This window comes from Haemaphysalis longicornis, unplaced genomic scaffold (assembly GCF_048455015.1).
Source record: "Haemaphysalis longicornis isolate Haplotype H1 unplaced genomic scaffold, Haemaphysalis longicornis Haplotype H1 scaffold_10, whole genome shotgun sequence".
NCBI classification, from domain to species: Eukaryota; Metazoa; Arthropoda; class Arachnida; order Ixodida; family Ixodidae; genus Haemaphysalis; species Haemaphysalis longicornis.
In genome coordinates this window covers 25,132,022-25,152,820 of record NW_027526204.1, presented here as the reverse complement: position 1 = coordinate 25,152,820, position 20,799 = coordinate 25,132,022, and the positions used below count along the sequence as shown (strand labels likewise).

At 47.1% G+C, this 20,799-nt stretch overlaps 2 protein-coding genes across 3 annotated transcripts in view; both read right to left on the bottom strand.

Moving 5' to 3' along the window:
• The window catches only part of LOC144159764 (uncharacterized), a 321,877-nt gene that overhangs the window by 78,963 nt on the left and 222,115 nt on the right, over positions 1–20,799 (bottom strand). The window lies entirely within an intron of this gene.
• The window catches only part of LOC144158307 (uncharacterized), a 28,821-nt gene that overhangs the window by 2,187 nt on the left and 5,835 nt on the right, over positions 1–20,799 (bottom strand). For both annotated transcript variants that reach the window (XM_077689126.1, XM_077689127.1), the window contains 8 exons: positions 17,847–17,997; positions 17,711–17,773; positions 9,315–9,430; positions 8,655–8,949; positions 7,824–7,897; positions 4,864–5,010; positions 3,865–3,975; positions 2,611–2,830 (listed from right to left, as the gene is read on the bottom strand). In XM_077689126.1, the coding sequence (XP_077545252.1) occupies positions 2,611–2,830; positions 3,865–3,975; positions 4,864–5,010; positions 7,824–7,897; positions 8,655–8,949; positions 9,315–9,430; positions 17,711–17,773; positions 17,847–17,973 (1,153 nt within the window). In that variant the 5' untranslated portion in view covers positions 17,974–17,997. The remainder of the gene's footprint in view (positions 1–2,610; positions 2,831–3,864; positions 3,976–4,863; positions 5,011–7,823; positions 7,898–8,654; positions 8,950–9,314; positions 9,431–17,710; positions 17,774–17,846; positions 17,998–20,799) is intronic.

The following is a 20,799-nucleotide window of genomic DNA, read 5'->3' as shown; positions in this document are numbered from 1 at the left end:
TGATGCTAGCACTGTTGAACATCTCTGCAAAAACCAGGGTAGAACTGATGCATGTCTGGGTAGTGGCATCACAAATGCCAGATTAGTACAAAACTTGCTATAGTTGCACGACTATCACCAACACGGCAACAGTCTAAATAGTGTTGCATCATGGCAGCCATGGGAGCAGTTGATTTTACCCAACCAGAAGAATCACTTGCGTTCATTGACTAGCCAGAGATACTGTTAATTATTGATAGTGACTCTGGTTAGCCAGTGAGTGAATGTGGTTTGACCGGTTGGGCAAAATTCAAGACACACTGTTCCCATCCAGTACGAAAATCCTCGCTGGTGTCGTTCCACACCTCGAAGTGATCAGTCTGTCGTGATTTCACCCAACCGGCGCAATCACCTCCGCTCATTGATTAGCCAGAATCGCTATCAAGAATTAACAGTGATGCTGGCTAGTCAGTGAGCGGAAGCAGTTTGGGTGGTTTGTGAAATCAACTATGACTTCCCCCATAACCACCATGATGCAAGACTATTTAGATCGTTGCCCACCAACACTAGTACCACTGTTTGTGCCTGATTGTAAAAATCCTTTGGAATTTAAGTAGTGGCTTCCACATTTACTGAAGGTTTTAGGCAAAGTCTTCCTTGATTCACTGTAGTATCTTTACAAACAAACTTCGTTTCTACACCAATCATACTGGAGGATGCACATTATAGGTGTAGCGCCACTATCATCATCTTGTTAAGAGCCACCGTCATCATCAGGAGATTGACCAGCTGGCCCAGCGGAACACATTCAGCACTCGGCACACCTCAGAACGGCCCCCTCGTTTCTACGCGCCTCGTCCTGACCATGGCACAGCCAACGCAACCACAATAAACGTGGGCTCGGCCGCACCGCCTCATCGGCCGCCTACAATTTGGTGACCCGGCAAGCGGCTTCGCCATGGTTTCGCAACGCTGCTTCCCCAGCCGCAACCCGAACGACGGCACGCGAAAAACGTTCCCCGCCCTCCCAGACCTTCCCTTGCTGATTCCGTTTGGCGCCATCACAAACCACTCTGCATGGTTCGTCATTCTGGAGAGCCATTTTTATGTAAATGACATCTGGTCCCCGGAAATCAGGTACCACGTCACACTACAGCAGCCACCTGCTGACCTCATTGAGCAGATCCAGCTGCCGACCCCAGGACCCGGTGCGTATGACGACTTGAAAGCCGCTGCCCTAAACCACCACGGTATAGGAACGCCTTTTTCCACACCACCACCCCTTGCAACGGCATCCGTGGATTACACGTCACCGGCAGGTCCACCCTCGCCTGAACAACAAACGCGAGCTCCGACTACGACTTGCGGCAACTCGACGGAACACCATGGCGCAGTCCCACACGTTGCGTCTGCCGCACAAACCCACCCGGGTGTTGATTGCTTTGCCGCTAACAACTGGGAAACTTCACCGCCTTCGCCGCATGGCACGGGTGAGAAGGATCTTTCAGACCCTTTTCCTCCCCGCACACGCGAGACCTCTTCCCCGTCACCGGTGAAACAGCTTCCAGCAGTAAACAGCTCGAGATCCTCGGATGTGCAACTGACACTCGAAGCTGATCAGACTGCCCCCGAGAGTCGTGACACCCTGGCTATGATGAAGACACCGGAGAAACAATTGCGGGACAAACGTGCCAACAAACGTCGCCGAAAAAATGTCTTGTTCCTATGCAGTCAGACGCGCCACGAAATAGTCACCCCACCTCGACCGATTTCGTGCTACAGGAGCGTATTCGGTTTACGGTGTTGCAGGCGCTCTGCTCTCCGACCCCGGATGAAACCAGCGCGAGTGCACTGCACGTCAGGAACCAGACACACCGGTGGTTCGAGAGACGCTTGTCGTTGGCGCCCTCCGCTGCTCCGCCTCTCACGGCGCGTGCGCAAGTTGCCCAGACAGCGACACATCCCCAGAGCTCACACCACAGAACAGTCAAGCCACTCCGGTCGTCATTCTGCCGCACCACGCTTCACCTTGTCGCTGTCCTTCCAGTTACGCCTGCCGTTCGCCCCACCATCAATCGCAGCAGCCACTTCGCACCCCGCAATGCGTCCGCGGCCGCACTCCCAGCCTTGTCCACCACAGGTTTCCCCACATCCCGGACGCTACCTCGCCGACAACCAGGACCGTGCCGTTAGTCAACCTACTGCCACTTGACCACTGACTGCCCAAGGACTCTTCCTGACTACGGAAAAATTGTACATACCTGTACATAGTGCATAGTGAATTTTCCTGCATTATTTACATTTCTCACTTTACCGCGCTTCACGCTAGGGGGGGAGCCCTGTAGCGCCACCATCATCTTGTTAAGCGCCACCGTCATCATTAGGAGATTGACCAGCTGGCACAGCGGAACACACTCAGCACTCGGCACACCTATGGAACAGCCCCCTCGTTTCTACGCGCCTCGTTCCGACCATGGCACGGCCAACGCAACCGAAATAAACGTGGGCTCGGCAGCACCGCCTCATCGGCCGCCTACATAGGTTAACGTGTTACAGTAAACAAAAATACACACAACCCCATGTGAATTCACTTGAAGCTTGTGTGCATATAATTGAAGCCTACAGACTCACTTCGGACGGCAGCCAGTTTTTCAGGTGTCAGCTCTTTCTTCCCTTGGGCACCTGTCTTCAGTTTGGCATTGCAGGGCTTCCCCGTCACGCTCCTGTCTTTCAGCGCCTCTGGCTTCCAGAACGTCCGAACAGTGTCCCGCACAAACTGGCTGTCAGATTTGGCTTTGCTGAGCCGCTCCCACCGGTCAACACTGATGGAAAAGCCAGCGGCAACTGCAATCTGCATAAAAAATAAAAGAAAGCAAGAAAAGAAAAGACAAAGCTTCGCATTAGCGATTCTTGACAATTATTGTACACTCCTGAATGCTAGTAAGGTGGCTGGAAGACGTTTAGTTAGAGTTAGCCAAAGCCCACAATCAAGAAGTTCTGTCCTTTATGCAGGGTTCAATCAACTTTGCAATTTCCATCAATGGGTGATAAATAAATGACAAAAATATATTTCGACCTGGGTAGGTTACGTTTCCTATCAAACTTTCCAATAAATTTCAAGGGAGTGGCCTATCAGTGATGTGTATGTATGGCCAAATGTATGTATGGCCAAATTATGTATGGCCAATTATAGGCCAAATATAAAAAATCTGCCTTTCAAGAAGATAATTGGAAATTTTGACAGACTGGCCACACAACGCACAAACCCATTTATTCTGAGCAGTAAGCGTTATCACTGAAGTGGATTTACCACACAATAGTATGATTGCGTGCTTCATATGTGTTGGTAAAATTTAGTTCATTTCAGCAAGTCTCAAAAGTAAACTAAGTTAACTTTACTAATGGTTACACAGCAAGTCCAATTTATGACAGAGAGTTAGCTAATCAACGGTGATGAAAGTATTACGCCAAGTAACACACTGAAAATGAGTGTGCATCCCGTCACTTCAACCGCTAACACAGTCCTGTACTGGTGCGTACAGTACAGTCCTGTACTGGTTGATTTATAATTAAACAATCAGAACTTTTGCCAAAATTTTATGCCCATGGACCACCTCAAAAAGTTTGTATGATATAGTTTCTTATAAATATATTTATACTTGGTCAATGCAACGAAAATGTTAAATGAAACCTTTTAAGATAAATGATTAGGTTGCCACACTACTGAACTTTGTAAGAAGAGAAAACATTGAGGGGCACTTGTAAGGAAAAGTACCCATTTAAAAAATGTTGTCCATGTGAAACAGCTTTTGCAAAGACAAAGAACATGGTAAAATAAAAGAGTATGAAATCACAATAAACCAGCTTTGGGGCCGAACAGCTTGCCTTTCCATTGTTGACTGCAAAAAGCTTCTCAGTGTTGTCTGGACCGAGTGGCTCAGTGGCTGGTGCAGCCTGAAGGTGAGATCCTGCAGTGGCCGCTGGTGGCTCCTCTGGCTGAAATGTAGTAACACAAAATACAATTTGTTCAATACTGAATGCACTTTGTAATAAAGCACCTCTTGGTAAACAACCAACACAAAATTTTCAAAACCATTTCCGCCTGTTTTTAAATTTAAATTTTATATTACACTAAAAAATATTTTGTAAGGACTAACGGCCCCCATATTAAAATATAAGGCACAGCTTTGAAGTGTGCTGCAAGTTGAACCGCTTTTTTCGCTCCTAGTGTCTAGTGATGGTGCCTAGCAATGAAGCGAGCAACATTTACACACAACCTGCAAGGAATAAGGCTTCCCAACTGTCCCCCAGTTTCTGAAAACGCAATCTTGCTTTACATTTTAACCAGCTACAATTTGCCACTGCACCGAAACCAAGGTGATGCCTTATTGTAGTGAAGGGCTGGTGCGGGATGGTGACTAACCCATTGAACCGATGGTGTAGCGCTTCCGCAAGAGAAAGCTGCACTGAGGGAGAGGAGACAGAGGACGCAGTTCGGACAAGGCGGCAGCAAGACGGCACAACTCGCTGTGTATGCCCGAGGACTGTCCCGGACGCTGCCGTTTGAACCACCACAGTCTTTCCATTAGTCTTTTCCCTCTTCCCATTCTGGGCAACTCGAATTCCCTCTTGAATATAATACGAGAATTCGTTTAAAAGCCCCAGCTCGGCTCATTATGCTCCACACAATCCTGCCCATTACATCATAACAGTTAGTATCGCCGAGGTCTGTTATGCTGACAAGCCAATAGTTATTCATGTTATTAGGCCGTAAAAAATACACAAGGTTATTAATAATCTTGTGTACACTGTGCACCACAGTATGTTTCATATAAAAGTACACCATTTTGCAAACTTTTAAAATGTGAATAAAGTATTCCTTACTTGCACAGACAGCTCCACTTGTGCAGCCGTCAACATTGTAGTTGGCAGCTGCTGCTTCTGATCAGATGAGGTAGCGCAGCCTGGTCCTGTCTGCACCGGGCTGCATGAGATATGACTGGGCTTGGGAGGAGCCTCTTCTGGCCGGGGCTGGAAGATAATAAAAGATGTGGATACAAAATGAAATATCAGTTCATGCACTTCAACGATAAATTGCAATCCACCAATTTCCTATTATACCACAGAAAAAAATTCTCGCTTTCACATTAGAAATAAAGTAGGCCTTCTCTTTTAAAAAAAGCTCTTGATCATTTAGGCAGCCTAAATGCAGGTAACACCACTATAAAATTTTCAGCTTCAAATATGCAAGTACAGAGCAAGGGCAGCTGAACCTACGTCATGCACAGCCAAACAAAAGCACCAGGAACAAAAACACGAGGAATGGGTACAAGCTATTTCTTTGTATACCGAAATGTTATCAGTTTCAACGTGAGCAGTTAGGGTGTGCCATCGTCACAGCTTTCAGCATGCATGACACATATCTGCCAGTTTAATGTTCTTTTCCAGAGTTTTAGCTTCATTCAGGTGAAAGCTTTAGACAGCCCATTGTGTTAAAAGCCAGTGCCCAGCTTCAGCGCCCATAACAGAAAAATGCCTTCTTCGGAAGCACCCCTTAGCATCAGGGATCCCATAATGCAAGCTTAAACTCAGCACCAGAAACAGGGAAGTATCACATTTATTCGAATCTAAGCCAATAGTTTTTTTTTTTTGAAATACTGATATATCAAACTCCAGGGCTGGCTTGAATTCGAGGATTTTGAAACACGCCGACTTCCAAGTAAAATTAAGGGAAGTGGCGCGCAGCTAGCGCCACCCAGAAAAGAAAGTATTGTAGCCATTACTAGATGAGTCAGTAGCCACTTAAGGGGCCTTAGCTGGGGGCGATGCCGCCATTTTGAACTGTGCAGATAGTGGCCTGCGTGCGGTGTGGCGTTTGGTTTTGACAGCGCAACGGCAGCAAACAAGCGGTGCCATTATAGTGCCGCTTTAAAAAAAAAAGTTGTTTTAGCCGCGGAGTTGTGGTCGAACGTTCAAGCCGGGCGGGACTTCGGCGTAGATGAAAAAAATGTCCGTCATTGGAGGACGCAACGGGAGAGGATATTTGCATGTGCCGCAATGAGGATGGAATTCATCAGACCACGAGAAGGCCGTCACCATGAAATGGAGATGGCATTGGCTGACTTCGTTCGGACGCAGCGAGCAGCTGCATTTCCAGTAACGACGGAAGTGCTCCAGGCAAAAGCAAGGGAGCTTTCGAGGGAACGAGGCTTATCGAGGGCACACTTCAAAGCCAGTCGAGGCTGGCTACAGAAATTTATGAAGCGCTTCGATTTTAGCCTCCGTTGTCAAACCTCAATCGCCCAGAAGTTGCCCGGTGATTTTGAAGAGAAACTGAGTTCCAGCACTGCATCTTCACGTTCAGTAAACATGTTTTGTTTTTGTGAACGCTGACCTCGTCTTTTTGTTCGGCCTACATTCGAGGTGAGTTTTTTTTTCCGAGGTGTCGCACTTTCGGGGCCGGCTTAGAATCGGGGCCGGCCTAGATTCGAATAAATACGGTAATCCACGCTAGTACACTGCAGATAAAGGGAAGTTAAATGAAAAAGGGCAGAAAATTTCACCAGTCACCAACCATTCACCATTGCAGGGTGGCAGAAATTAGCAGAGGCCCGATGTGTAGGGACAGACCAAACCTATTTGCAAGCATAAAGCAGATTTCAAAACAAAGCTTCTGAAGCAGTAGGGTTGCTGCAAAGGCCAATGAAAATAAGGTGAAAGCAAGGTGTTTCAGCTATTCAACTGGACATACAGTAAAACCTCGTTACAAGAGACACTGTTACAAGAGACATTAGAATAAAACCAGTTTGGTTGGTTTTCCTATGTTCGCAATGTTAGCAACACTGCATACAAGAGACCTTGGTTACAAGAGACACGTTTTCTAGGCCCGTTGAGTGTCCCTTGTAATGAGGTTTTACTAGATATGCTTTCATATCCACAGCCACAACAAACTGTTTAGGCGCATTAGATCTTTTTCAACACCTCCCTTGTGTATTTTGTACTGTAATCCATCAATTCCACACATTTTTATTACCGCCAAATTCTGAGCAACTGACCCCTTTGCGTGAGCAAGTAGGCAAGTCAAGATCACTGGCAAAGTAGGGAGGAGGCACCATCCCAGAAAAGCACCAAAATTCAAGATGGCAGCGACAAAGGTTTCCCGCCAGGAAAAAAAAGCAGAATGCACATGCACCTAACACTTTGCAAAAGATCGTTAGTCAACGCTCTCAAAACCATCAAAGGACTCCTCTGAGTCAGTTTCAAAGAAAAGTTCGCAGTATTTCGCTTGAAGACAACCCTGGCCTCCTAGTACTTGGCTTCAACATCTGCTAGTCCCCCTTGCGGCCGCCTTCCTGTGAGCCATCCAGTGCGTTGCTTATGCCACAGCCCTTGAAGGACTGTGCCAAAGTATCCTCGGGTACAGCGGCCCATGCCTCGGCAACAATACTGAGCACGTGCTGCTACCAAAAAAAAAACTGAAAAAAAAACCATAAGAAAAATCAGAAATGGCACCTAGAGATTTGCCATTGGGCTGCTAACCATGATTGGACTGGACTGGATGGGATTATGAACTGGCCGATGTATGCCAGTGTTGCCTGGGTATGATGAATCTCAGGGTGTGGTTGAAGGGGGGCGTTCCTGGCATGGCGTGAAAATTAAAAATTAGCCGTAGATTTATTGAGGTGGGCTTACATGGCTGGAGCAGTTTGGAATTTTATGATACACCATGCTTTCTTTTTTATGCTTCCATGCGAAACACCTCAGGATCATTAACATCAAAGTGACCGTGCTATCCTAAGAATATGCAAAAAGTAGGAGGACAAAGCATTTTATATTATACACACCTCAAAACGCAAAGCTGGCGTTGCTGCTCGATTCAGTGCCAGCAGTGCCTGGTTCACACTGGCCTCCAAGCTGCCTGCGTATCACTCAGACACGTCACATAAATGGGCAAGAAGCACATCGCTCTCATTTTGCTGTAAAATGTGTTCAGCTGCCATGCTTTAGCTGCCCTAAAGCTCAGCTAAAGTGTAGCTGCTAACTTCCCATTTATACAAAATTAGGCAACAGGCATGTGAAACATCTACAGGCTGTTTAATATGTGGCCTTGCCATCACTCGCCTCTAATGTTGCCTGTGCAACAAAAAGCATGTGATGCACATTTTACTAAATAGCAATGTGGATGCACCCGCAAAGCTAAAGAAGAATTGAAAAAGCAGCCGCCCTGACCGGCCTAAACTGTCATTATGGTTAATTCCACAGCAGCAATGCATTGCACAAATGAAACAGGCAAGAAACCACATAAGAGAAGTGGTTCCTGACAGGTGCATTGGTGCCAATTGTATGCCCACTACACACGACAAACGCCAATAGCATATGCTGTTTAAAACCATCACCCTCGCCCATGTTCTGGGATCAAAAGTGTTTATTTTGAGCAACAGAACTAAGGTGCTTCACTGGAGGTTGGCTATACTGCTCAGCGTCTCCAAAAGTCACATTTGCCTTGCCAAAATCTGTGCAACATACAAAGAACATTAAGCAGCATGCACATGTAGAAAGACCTTGTGTTGTCAAGTGCATTCCAAGGCTTGCAACGCCATGCACAGTGCTACTGCAGTCTGCATGCAACACACGTAAGGGCTCATTGATAAAAGGTCTACAAGAGTACAACTAACTCATTCTGGTGCCCAAAGATGTCTGCTCCTCCAGGCGGTCCTGCAGCCCTTTGTTTTTCTTTACTTCCTCCAGCCACCTGCTCTCAGAAACTTGGAGCTTTTCCTCCAGATCGCGTACATGGGCATATGCCTTGCGCAAAAGTTTTTTCGGCACCACCTCATCATCATTGTCAGAGTCGCTACTGCACTCTGACTCAGGAAGGGTGGCCTTGCGCTTTTGCGATGAGATCCACTTGGTCATGTGTTTTTTTGCGGGTGCCTTTTTTTCGTTGCTCTCTTTTGTGGTAGGGGCACCCTGGTAGGCAGAAAAAAAAACTGAGGTCAGACAAGGCCAACCATAGGTTCCATTCGATTAACCTTTCACCTACTGAACCAGTTTACAGTGGTGCAAAGCAAGTTGGCAGAACCAGATTTGCACTCTTTTCATGTGCTTCTGCACTTCCTCAACAGGGAGTGCTAGCAAAGCCATGAATTCGTCCTTTACCCATCAGCACCACCGGTGTACCGAACAGCACAGTTCAGCACTGCGAGCAGCAACACTGAAATGAATGGTGGAGGGCTGCGCTGCCTCAACTGGTTCACGTGGTGCAGGTGAATCAAATTAGCCTCATGTATTAACTGTAAATAATTTCAAGGTTATGCAAGAAACATAGCATTTACCTTAGCTGATGTCAGGGCATGGCTGGAATTGCTGCTGGAAGTGCCCACGTCAAAAATTGAATTCGAGGCAGCCCTGTGCCCCTTTCTCATTCCTTTGATGAGGTCAGGTTTGTTGACTATACACAGAAAAAGAAAACACGCTAATTTTTATAGAAATTTACAAACTGTGGAATAGGCCACTCAAAAAATTTCACACCATTTCACAGTGTTTCTGTGATGATTTCTGCATTATTTTTAAACTGAAGGGGCCATCAAAACAAAACAGAAGTTGTGTCCACTCAAGACTGTTTTGTGCAGGAACAATATCAATTTTAATGCCAACTTGAAACAAATATCTGTGGTGGTGTTTCACCCAGCTGGATGCAGCAGCTCCAGCTGGGTGAAAAACCACCCAGCTACAGGGATGTAGCAAAAACATTTTGAGGACGGATGAGGGCTAAGGGTCGGCTGTCGATCGGGGGCGAGCATCATCCATATAGCCTGCATGTTGAATGGCAACGTAGAACTTTAGCTTGGTAGAAGTATCGCAATACTTAAGGCATCCTCTTTTTTTTCTCCTTTCATCCTACTGTGCTTCGGCGCTCCTCGTGCTTAACATCTTTTCGAACACTAAGCTCTCTGTTCCAACTTGCCAATGCTCAGTGCGCCAAGGACAGCCGGCTACCAGCTCGGGACTTGTAATAAAAGTGCTCCACTAAGAGCAATGTATGTACCCAGCAGCACGCACAAATGGTGCATGCTTGACCCTAGACTTAAAGGAGTACTGACACAAAAATTTTATGTTAAACTTTTATTGCTTTTATCGATGGTTAATGGTCTGGCGAACCCGAAACAGCACTTTAAATACTCCAGCACACGATAATTATTTGAACGGCCTGAAAATCGTGTTTCAAATTCCCACGCTTTCCCCCCGAAAGGTGCATATGACGGAATCCCGGCGTGACCTCACCACTTTGTGCGGACGTCAAAACACTGCGGAGGCCGGTGGGGGCGTTGTTTCGACCCCGCCGACGCCAGAGCTGAACGGCTGAGCTGCCTGAGGATGTTAGGCCTACCATTGCGGCGGAAATTCAATAACCGCTTTCAATAAAAGTCCTGATGGCGACTTCTACTGCAATTCCGGACTACATTATCGCCTCCTTTCCCGTGTGTGGAACTTTGCTTTTGCCAACAGTGCCTTTCTGAGCAGCGGTTATGCCTGTAGCTCTGGCTATGTGCACCTGTTTGTGAGTGCGGTGGCGCCCGCTTGCCGCTCGCGGGGCCGCGCGCGTGAAGTGACATCATCAGTTTTTGACGAGCGCTGTCGCGTCACTTCTTTTGGCTTTCACGGGATGTCACGCTGATGTCAATTTGCTGAGTGCCGCTCCACGCGCTTTTCTGTTGGCGTGATAAATGAGATCCAATTGAAGTATGTTCTTCGCATCACAGGCCGCTCAGATATCAGCCAGGGTATTCTGTTGAGTAAAAGAAGCGAACTGTACAATAATATTAACACCGAAAATTGGTCTCTACTCCTTTAAGTACTGAGAGCCCAACCTAAAGAAACGATTTGGCTGGCGATTACGATACTCTTTAATGTGATATTTGGGTGCAGCAGCAGTGCGCTGAGGCAGCCCTCACTCGTGGGTTCTCTCGACGGCAGCGATGATGAGCCTCTGCATCGGCAGTGCGAAGTGACTCTCAGGAAGGGACCGCGAACTGCAGCTTAAGCGAATGCACATCATAGTCACGTGCATGCCCCCGTCCAGTTTTCGCTAAGGGTAGCGCCGTCGAGAGCCTCATGCGGGCACAGCATACTGCCCCCTCCCCACTTGCACCTCACACTTTCGGAGAGCGATGGCCCGCGCCGCCATGGCGAACCGCGATCCCTCCCAATTTCGCGACACTCTCCTCCTTTGCTTTCTTTTAGTGTTCGCTTTTTCTTCCACGTGCCATCGTTCACTCGGTTACAGCGACGATGCGGCTCAGCCAAAGGGCTGAGCCAAAGAGCGCCGCCAAAGTGCTGCGCCCAGTTCAGAATTTAACCATAAACCAGATGGTACCAGCTATACGATTTTCTCGGGAAACAAGTACAAATTGAGGCAGTATGTATGTATGTCCAATTAAAACAACGTCCCCAGAGTAGAAACCTTCCTCTTGACGCACTCCGGAACACCAGTACACTCTTGTTTTGGGCATTATCTTACAAAGAAGCTGGCTCAAAATCTTTAATCAGAAATGGCAACAATTGCCCTGCCACCATCTTTGTACTCCACGTACATGTATGTGGCATACTTGCATGGGGGAAACTACAAAACAATGCTAAAAAGCAGCCCACTATACAACTAAACACCCTTCGATGGAATGCACACACAACTGGACATGGAGAACAGGCAGGCACACACAATGAGAAATTCCAGAACAAGGAGAGAGACAGAGAGAACACCTACAAAATGGTGTGGAAGAAACTGGTAGGAACAACAAAGGGCAATGTCATGAGTGCGAGTGCAGCGCTTGTAAGGATATTTTTTTAACCTGCACTGGGTACACCGAGTGTAGAATTTGTATTCAAACAGTTATGTTATTTTTCGTTATTTATAAAATGAAAAAATAATTCAATACTTGTAGTAATACAGCAAAAAACTTCATTATATGCCCTTTTGCTCCCACTTGGGACACTGGACACTCTTTGTAAATGCACTAACTGTAAACCAATTGCACTAGTGTAGCCAGTGTACACTCTTATTTGCCTGCTCAGAGTTCTAAGCAGTTCCTCGAAAGCCAGATCGGAAGTAATCCCGGTGGCGGGGGCAGAGCCTACCGATCGAGCTTTCTACCATTTCTGGTTCTCGCGTTTTCTTCAGAAGCGCACGCCGAATTTCTTTGAACTACCACCTCCCCTCGCGGGAACCCCTGTGTAGATGCGACGCATAGGGGGTTCACGTTGTAGCGTAGGACAGCGGAGGAACGGCACTGGAACGATGGAGCGGAGCGGCGCAGACACCACGTTTTATAGCGCGCATAACGGTGAGGGGACGCGCCGGCGCCAGTGCGTCTGCCGCGGCTATGACGCAACACAATCCAACACGATCCACTTTAATCCAATCCAAGCCAGGCCAATCCAATCGAATCCAATCCAATGCCCCTCGCGAGAGAGTGTTCGCTATCGGAGAGGAGAGGGGGTGAGCGGTGGAGAGCGCAGCTGGCGCGGCGAGGAGAATGGGGGAGGGGTGGACGCCGACAACGCTGGATGGATGCAGGGACAAGGCGAGTGAATGAGATGCGTTCGCATCTAATACTCTTTGCAGCCACCATCCGCACCGTATGCTAAAAAAAGAAGTTGGTGGGTTGCGCTGTGAAAGCACTGCATGCCTTTTTTATTAATTTGCTCAATCGGTTAGTGGTCTGAATCGGTGGTTGCTATGGAGCAACAAACGAAGAAACGCAAAGGTAATCTTTACAAAGCATGCGAATTTTGCATGCCTTCAACACGGTGGTAACGAGAGCCGGAAAGAAATGAAAGTCAGGCCGAAACATCAGGAAACAGCGACACATCGGCTACTCCTGGTACATCAAGCATCGCCGCTGACGCCTCCTCGTGTGCAACAAGTTCCAACAATGATGGAAATATCGAAGAGGAACACTTTGACTGTGCTGACGAAATCGTGAAAAGTGGTCAAAGTTCCGAGCCCAAGCCGCTAGAAGGCACGCACGGAGGCCTGAAAGCAGCCCTAAATTAGTACGGCGATGAAATTCCGCCAACCTCCACTACAACAAAGCAGCGGTTATCATCATGGTCTTGGTGTTCGTTAGTGCCCGTGGGACAGAGTCGACGGCTTACTGCATCTGATTAACGCACTGTTCAGGTTCAAAGACAACATCTTGCCCTGAGCAAGTATTTGATAAGGAAGCTGTGGAACTCGAAGATTATCAGTTGCGTCAAACGCTACTACTATTGCGACATTTGTGGCAGTTGCGTTCAAGAGTGTGGGCCTGGTAGCATGCGATGCAAAATTTGCATCAAAGACTCAGCTGTCTGCACTAAAGACAATGGGCTCCTTCTTCAGCATCATGAAGCTAGAGCAGCAAATATTTAAAGTGATCAGCAGATGCAAAGAGCACCTCTTTAATCAGACGGCGGAGATCCATTTCACATTGAATGAGGCTGCAATCACTGATATTACATCTGCTGCCATGTACAAGAGCCTCAGACGCAGCACCAATAATTCAGCCAGAAACCTTACTTGAAGTTTTAACACAGATGTCAGCGCTGTAATCTAAAGCATCCGTATGGCCCATTCAATTTGTGATTAAAAAACTGCCACCAAGATGACACAATGTGCTAGCTGGTCTGTGGGTTGGGCCCACGCACCCTGACGTGTTTTCATGTAGAAGTTTGTAAGCGCAGTTGAGAAAACTGGAAAGGTTGTCTGGACGGTGGGAACGCAGACTATAACATCAAGTATCCATGCCATATGCTGCTCTGGGGATGCCCCAGCACGTGCTGGTGTGCAACAAAACATATTATAATAGACACTTTGGCTGCCCCTGGTGCCTTACATGTGAAGTAAAACTTGCAGGTATGACCAGCTGTTTGCAAGTAAAGCTAATTCTACTTTATTCTGCTTCCCTAGTACAGCATGCATGAAGGATGGTCCCTAGCCATTTATTGTACCTTTAATACAGATAGTGTTGACAACAACTTGTAAATACAGGTGGAAGAAGAAAGCCCCTTTTCAAGTACAGTATAAGCTCATTAATTCAAACCACAAGGGGACGCTGTCTCATTTAGAATGAAAGTTTAAACAAATTAAAGTTAACAGTAACACAGTACACAGCAAATTAGAAGCTATAGGGCATGTCAAAAGCTCGATGCTTGAAAAAGTCTGTGATTTCAGTATGTCTCTTGTACTTAAAAAGGCAGCAGACAGCTCATTTCGCCTTAACAAGCGAAATTGGCGGAAGGCCTCCTTTCTTCCTTTTGCAAAACTCGAAAAAATTTGCGCCAATCCACCCTGTGAATGTGGTTGGAAAACAAAGCTGTAAACAGCACCCACAACGATTACCCGTGACGCCCCTTAAATTCCGTCACGTCGCTCTACAAATAGTGAAACCTGAGAGAAATGAAATGCACTTAACCACACCCTTTATTACTTCAAGGAGATATTAGGCAGTTTTAGCATATCGTTACCGTGCTTGCGTTACCGTTTACCATGTTACCGGATGCGCTGGTGACGGTGAAGCCTGTGCCAGTAACTTACCGCTCGCAGTAACTCTCGTGCTGTGCAGTCTACTCCCGCAAACACGGTAAACCGCAAAGTAAACACGGTAACGATATGCTAAAACTGCCTATTCTTGGTAAGGTTGAATCAATGATGATGCATGAACGGTGGTTGGTTGAGTTGTATTGGTGTAGATCATGAGTGGAAACTTTTTTTATAAAATTAAAGGAAGCTGAAACCCGGCGTTAGACAATCTCACTTCTCCATCTCTGCGGCGACAGAATGAGGCGACGAGATCGGCGGCTGAGACGGTGGAGGAGTAAAGCTGTACACTGAGCTATTAGGTAATTATAGTGATTAAATGTAGCGCGTCCAAGTGGATTCTTTCCGTCCCGTATTTTTCTTCTGCGCAACATTTGATCACGGTGGAGGAGGACCACGAGGAGGAGGAAGTACTTCTAATCAGATTGCTGAATGGCCCAGAGTGTGCCCCGGGGGAGTGGTTCTTTCTTCACTGGAGCCCATATGCCGTCCACGCCGCCTGTGCTTTGTTCACCAACTGAAGCTGGGTAGGCAGACAGGGGCTGGACAGCAGCATCTTTCATTTCTCTTGTTGGGTAGTTGACGGAAATAGAGGAGGGTGCTCAGGGCTAAAGTCGCACATCCCGATTATGTGGCAGAGTGTTCCTACTTCTGAGCAATATTTACATTTAGCGTCGTAGTGATTCGGGTGCATTAAGTGAAGACGCGTCGGGTCTGGGAAGGAGCCGGATTGTATTGCCGTAGGGTAGTTTGTTTTTCTCTGGAAAGGTCAGGGAGAGGCAAAGGTAGGGTCTGTCTCTGAAGGCGATAATGCTGGGTTATGTCCTTGAGTGAGACAAGCGGGTGACTGCCCTCGAGCATATCCATAGCACGGGGGTAAAAGTGCAGGCTTGTTGGTGGGCATGTTCTTTGCCCTCCATGGAAGCGTGAGCGGGTGTCCAGTTGAGCTGAATGGAAACGTTTGGGGAGTGGGTTTTTAGAACACGCCGTGCACATTGGGACACCCATCCCGACTGGTAATTCCGGTACGCTTGTTGGGAATCGATTACTACCTTCCAAACCCCTGCTTGAGTGAGAGCCAAAGTGATGGCTATCTCTTCTGCTGCCATCATGTCTTGGGTCTTAAGTGAGGCACACGCAAGGAGGTTGGTTCTGGAGGTAGCCACGATAATGGCGTACTACTGCCCTCGATGTTGGGAGGCGTCAGTGTGGATAACTACATGATCTCCACCGAGGGTCGTGTTGAGTGCTTGAGCCCGTGCTTATTGGCGACCATCCTCGTGTCCAGGGTCCATATTTCTAAGCAAAGGGAGCATCTTTAGTTCTTGTCGCCAAGAGTGCAGGAGTACATCAAGCGGAGTGACATTCTGTGTTGTCCAGCCAATCTGCTGAAGGATGCGAGGACCCACCGCAGTTCTGCTCATTCGGAGCTTCTGGTTAGAAAGATGACCCTCTAACAGCTCTTCCGTGTTGTGGAGCACCGTGCAAAGCAGCCTCTCTGTGGACGCACTTAGGGAAAGACCAATGGCCTGCTCAACCGCCTTTTTATTCATTGTATAAAGCATCTTTATGCCCTCCTTGTCCAGAAGACAAGGGGTTGACGTAAGTGATTCTCGAGAGGATAAAAGCTTCAATTAATCAAAAGTTATTGGATTCCTGGAGGCCTCACTTCTTGGTGGCAACTCGCGTGATTATGTGTATGATTTGATTGATGCTGCGCTCGAAGCACTGCAACGATACATCACTCTTGGTGTAGGCCTGTAGATGTAGGCCCAGGATCTTGATGCTGGGGCTTGGAGTGATGGCCTGGCCATCAAGGAGTATTTGACTGTGCTCCTTGATGTGTCGTTTAGCGTGAGGGTGTACGACAAGGAGCTGTGATTTTCTACGTGAACAATGGAGGCCACCGGCTTTAGAACATTGGCGTACTAGAAGTGAGATGCCATGCGTTGGTGTGCACTTCCTTTATTTTTGTGACTCCAAGCAAGCACGCTAGGTGTGCACAGTGCCACTAGAAGTGCTGTGGACGGAGCGCACAACAGCGCGTGAGGTTGCGTGAAGCTATCACGTGGCATTCAGCGAGATTGCAGGGCGTAAACCTATAGATATGCTTGGTGAGTCCACTACCTGTCTTCCCAGCCTCCGCGTGGTCTCGTAGCTAAATTGGTAAGACAACGGGTTCTCGCTTAGTTACTCTATTAGTTCCAGGTTCGATTCCTGGCGGTGCCAGTAAACACTTTTATTTGTTTGCGGGAGTTTTCTGTTGACACCAACGGTCGCAAAAGAACCATTCGGGTGTAGAGGTATAAAGCTTTGCTTTAAAAAGAGGCAGAGGCATTCCACCCAACCATGACAATCAAAGGTACTGCTGCACTGTCTTCCTCCACTTCGTCGTCACAGGCAGCGAAAGGCTTTGCATTTCGCACATAAAAAATGATCTTTTCATGTCACCCCACCATACAGCATTGCACCCGTGTTCACACCAACGCAGTCTGCAAATAAGTCGTCCTCGAAAGCATCCGCCATAGAGGGTTTTAATTCGTTGCACCCGATTTTACTATTTCTGTCTGGTTTTTACTACTTTCCGAAGGCAACCTAGCATGGTGTGTGGGCACAGATTCTTTATGCTCAAGCTGTGCTATGGGTTTACCAATGTGTCGTCATAGCCGGCCCCTTGTCCACAGGAAAAGAACAATGCAGAGGAAGCGGCACTTTTGAACCTACTCTTCTCATCATAAAGTGCATTTAAATTAACTGAGAAAAGTGTAAACATAACAGAGCTGGAACTAGGGAGAGTAGAAGGTGGAGCAAAAGCGGGACAAGGACAAACACTCGCACAGCTTCTACGCACAAGCAGTGCAAGTTTAGTCTCCATCTCTCTGCACTGTCTGACCCATGATTCTTCGCATGTCATGGTCACTACATGGCTTATGCATTCTGGACTAAAGATTGGTGGAGTAGTTGACCTGTACGAGTTGCTTCACTGCCTCCTTAAATCTCTGCTTCTGAATAACACCACGTGCACACCAGTACAAAATTTCACGCAAAATTATTTGCTGTGTACATTAAAACCAACATATTTGCTTTTTGCATCCATCAGAAAAGCAACCCATACTGTATAACGCAAATGAGAAAAACATACAAAATTCTCACCTGATGACTCCTCTCCTGTCTGCGAGCTTGCACTGGTGAATAATGTAAAAACACACTGTGTACCTGTAAAAAAAATTTATAGTCGTTAATGCACACATTTCCATTCAACAGAAGTGGAATACAACAGCAATGCCACCTATGGCAGTACTGGTAACGGCTGCCTGTGTTTCTTGGCTCAGGAAGGACACATCCCGGCAAGGGGCTGCATCCGCGGACACGGCCATGGTGCACCTGTTGGGCAATGATGATGTCGCACATGTCATGGCAGCTTTCCGTTGTAGAGTCTTCTGAAAATAAAAAAAACACAGAGCATCGGCGGTAAGCCAACATTTTTTGTAGTTTTGCATTCCAGTCAATGCAAACAATTAAGCCCATTAAGCCCGAATTCTACAAACCGATAAATAGTTATAAAGACCAGCTTCATTCCTGCGCAAAGTGATTCATAGACCATGCATGCATTGCTCAATTCTTTTTGAGCTAGACTGACTGGCAGGAGGTGTCACACAGTACTGCTCTGTGTCTACTATACATGCATTGCTATTTCAAACTTCTTGCAGGGAAGCCTTGCAAGCAACATTGTTGAATGAACAACAAACACAAGATCCTCTCATGTAGACCTGGCTTTGAGAAGTTGACTGATTGTATGGTTTAACACACTGACGCTACACTGGCAATGAGGCGCGCCGTCTTGAAGGACTCCAGATTAATTTTGACCACCTCGGGATCTTCAACATGCGCCGAAATGTCAAACACACGGGCGTTTTCGCTTTTTGCGTCCATCAGAAAAGCAACCGCTGCAGCCACAAATCGAACCTGCGTCCTTGAACTCAGCAGCACAACACTATAGCCACCACTGTGGGTTGGCCCTCAGAATTGAGACCAAAAACGTCACAACTGTTGTAACATCAGCATAATGCGTGCAGCACACATTACTGCCATACACTTCAGCATATCTCAACTGTAAAGACCTGAGAACCGTCATCTGTGGTTGCTGGTGCAGTAAAAGTCGGGAATACTGGCAGCCAAATGATGCTTCTCATCAAACCGAAGTTTTAGATGCAAACTCTGCATATAATTTTTTTTCCACCACATTCGTGAGCTGGGTTAGGTATGTCAACACATGCCAGCGCAGCTTCTTTTGATGCGGGAGTGATGAAGCCAATAAGTGAAGATGATGCCAATAAACAGCTTAGGCATGTCACATTATATATCAAGCCAAGCAGTTTTGAATGCAACTGATGATCCTATTCCACAGTAGATGTAATCTATGTTAGCTTATGACTTCGGCCCCTGGTGTAGAGACGGCTCATTTTTAGGCATTTTCATTAACATATTGCCAACTTTGCGGTAAGGGAGTCATTAATCTGATAACAGCCCCTTAATAAGGAGTCTTTGGAGAGAATTGTTTTGGACAGTCATCTCTTTGTGCATTACAAAACCACAACACAGGCGCCAATGTCAATGCACTCGTCAAATGGGAAGCTGACTAAGCATTTCAGATTCTTTCTCGCAATGATGAAACGTACTTGTTGACACAATCTAATGTTTTCACCTCCGTCCAGTCTACCTGATGTTTGTTGTCGTCAAGGCAGAGCTAAAGCATATCTCATTCGGGTACACCTGAACAAGTTTAAAGAGCACCTTCCTGTTTTCAACGTGGGGTCACCATCCATGGGGCATGAACAAGTGTACTACCATTACTCGGACAGAGTCGACAGTTGATCAAAAACTGCTCGATGTCCCTATATTGGTCACTGTGCTCCAATCACAACTTCTCCTCAATAACCTTGCAATGCTTGTGCTTTATGTTGCACTAGGTTATCTTGTGGGCTTTATAATTGCTGACGGAGGAAGCTTGTGGGCGGCTAGGTATTCCTGCACCTCAGGAGGGTGTTCACCATAGCGGGGTCGAAGGGCATCCAACAAAAATCCTTGTAACCCCATCTGACGGTACGGGCCGCGGCGCCGAACATGACTGGCGCCGAACATGAGTGATAACACAAGGGTTGACTGTCGGTGGTGCGCCATATCACGCCCTTCCTAGCAGGTTGTCTTTGGCCAAGTTGCGCCGTGCCACTGGTGAACCGTTCCAGCCTGGGTGCGGTTGAAGGCTGGAAGGGTTGACGTCCAATGACCAGTCGGCGAAGCCCACCCGAATATGCCATAACCTGGGGTGTTGTCACCTCACAATTTGGATTGGGGGTGCGCTCCACCATCAGGGTAGGCAGCAAAACCTGCCGTATCTCTTCGCGAATCACGTCAGTGAAGGACGTTGCATGGTGCCAATAACCCACTGAGCGGGCTGTCTGCAGCTCGAGTTCCTCGCGAACAATAGCTGATGCAGAGATAAGACATCCGAGTTTCCCGGCGCTAGAGCATGACAGTTCGAGGTCTGGGGATGAGACTGATGGCCGTACCACATACCACTTTGCTGCAGCCCGCATTCCATTGCTGCTGCTTGTTTGAGGAGGTCAGCAACAATACCCAGTGAATTCCAAACAAGGCCTGCAAACAGCTGTTCCTTTACCCTTCTCATTAAATGCCGCACCTTTCTGTTCTCGGGCATGTTGGAGTCAGCCAATCTAAACAATCAGTACATGCCTTCTACAAACATGGCCACAGTCTCGATCGGATTCTGCACACATGAGTGAAGGGTGATTTAAGCCCGCTTCTTCATTCACTGCTGCGGTATGTAGCCAACAGCTGCCGCCAAAATTCTTTATTATTATGTTATTTATCATAGTACCCATAGCGCCTTTTCAAGCCATTACAGTGGGGGGGAGTAGAAATTCATACAAAATACAGGCTGAACAGAAATATCACTTAAAGAACGATGACAAACCCAAACCCGGCAAGTTCAACGAAGATACACTGCGAACACGAAAATACATCATTAGACATAATTGTCACCACATTTTTGGGTAACTTATTCCATTCACTAATAGTTTTGAGGAAAAAGAATGCTTAAGCAATTCGGTTCAACAACTTATTTCTTTTGTTTTACAAGAGTGATCTGTCCTTAGTGAAACGTAGTTTGGACTCACTAAATAACTTTTGTCTACCCCTCTTTTGTTGTGAAATATATTGTG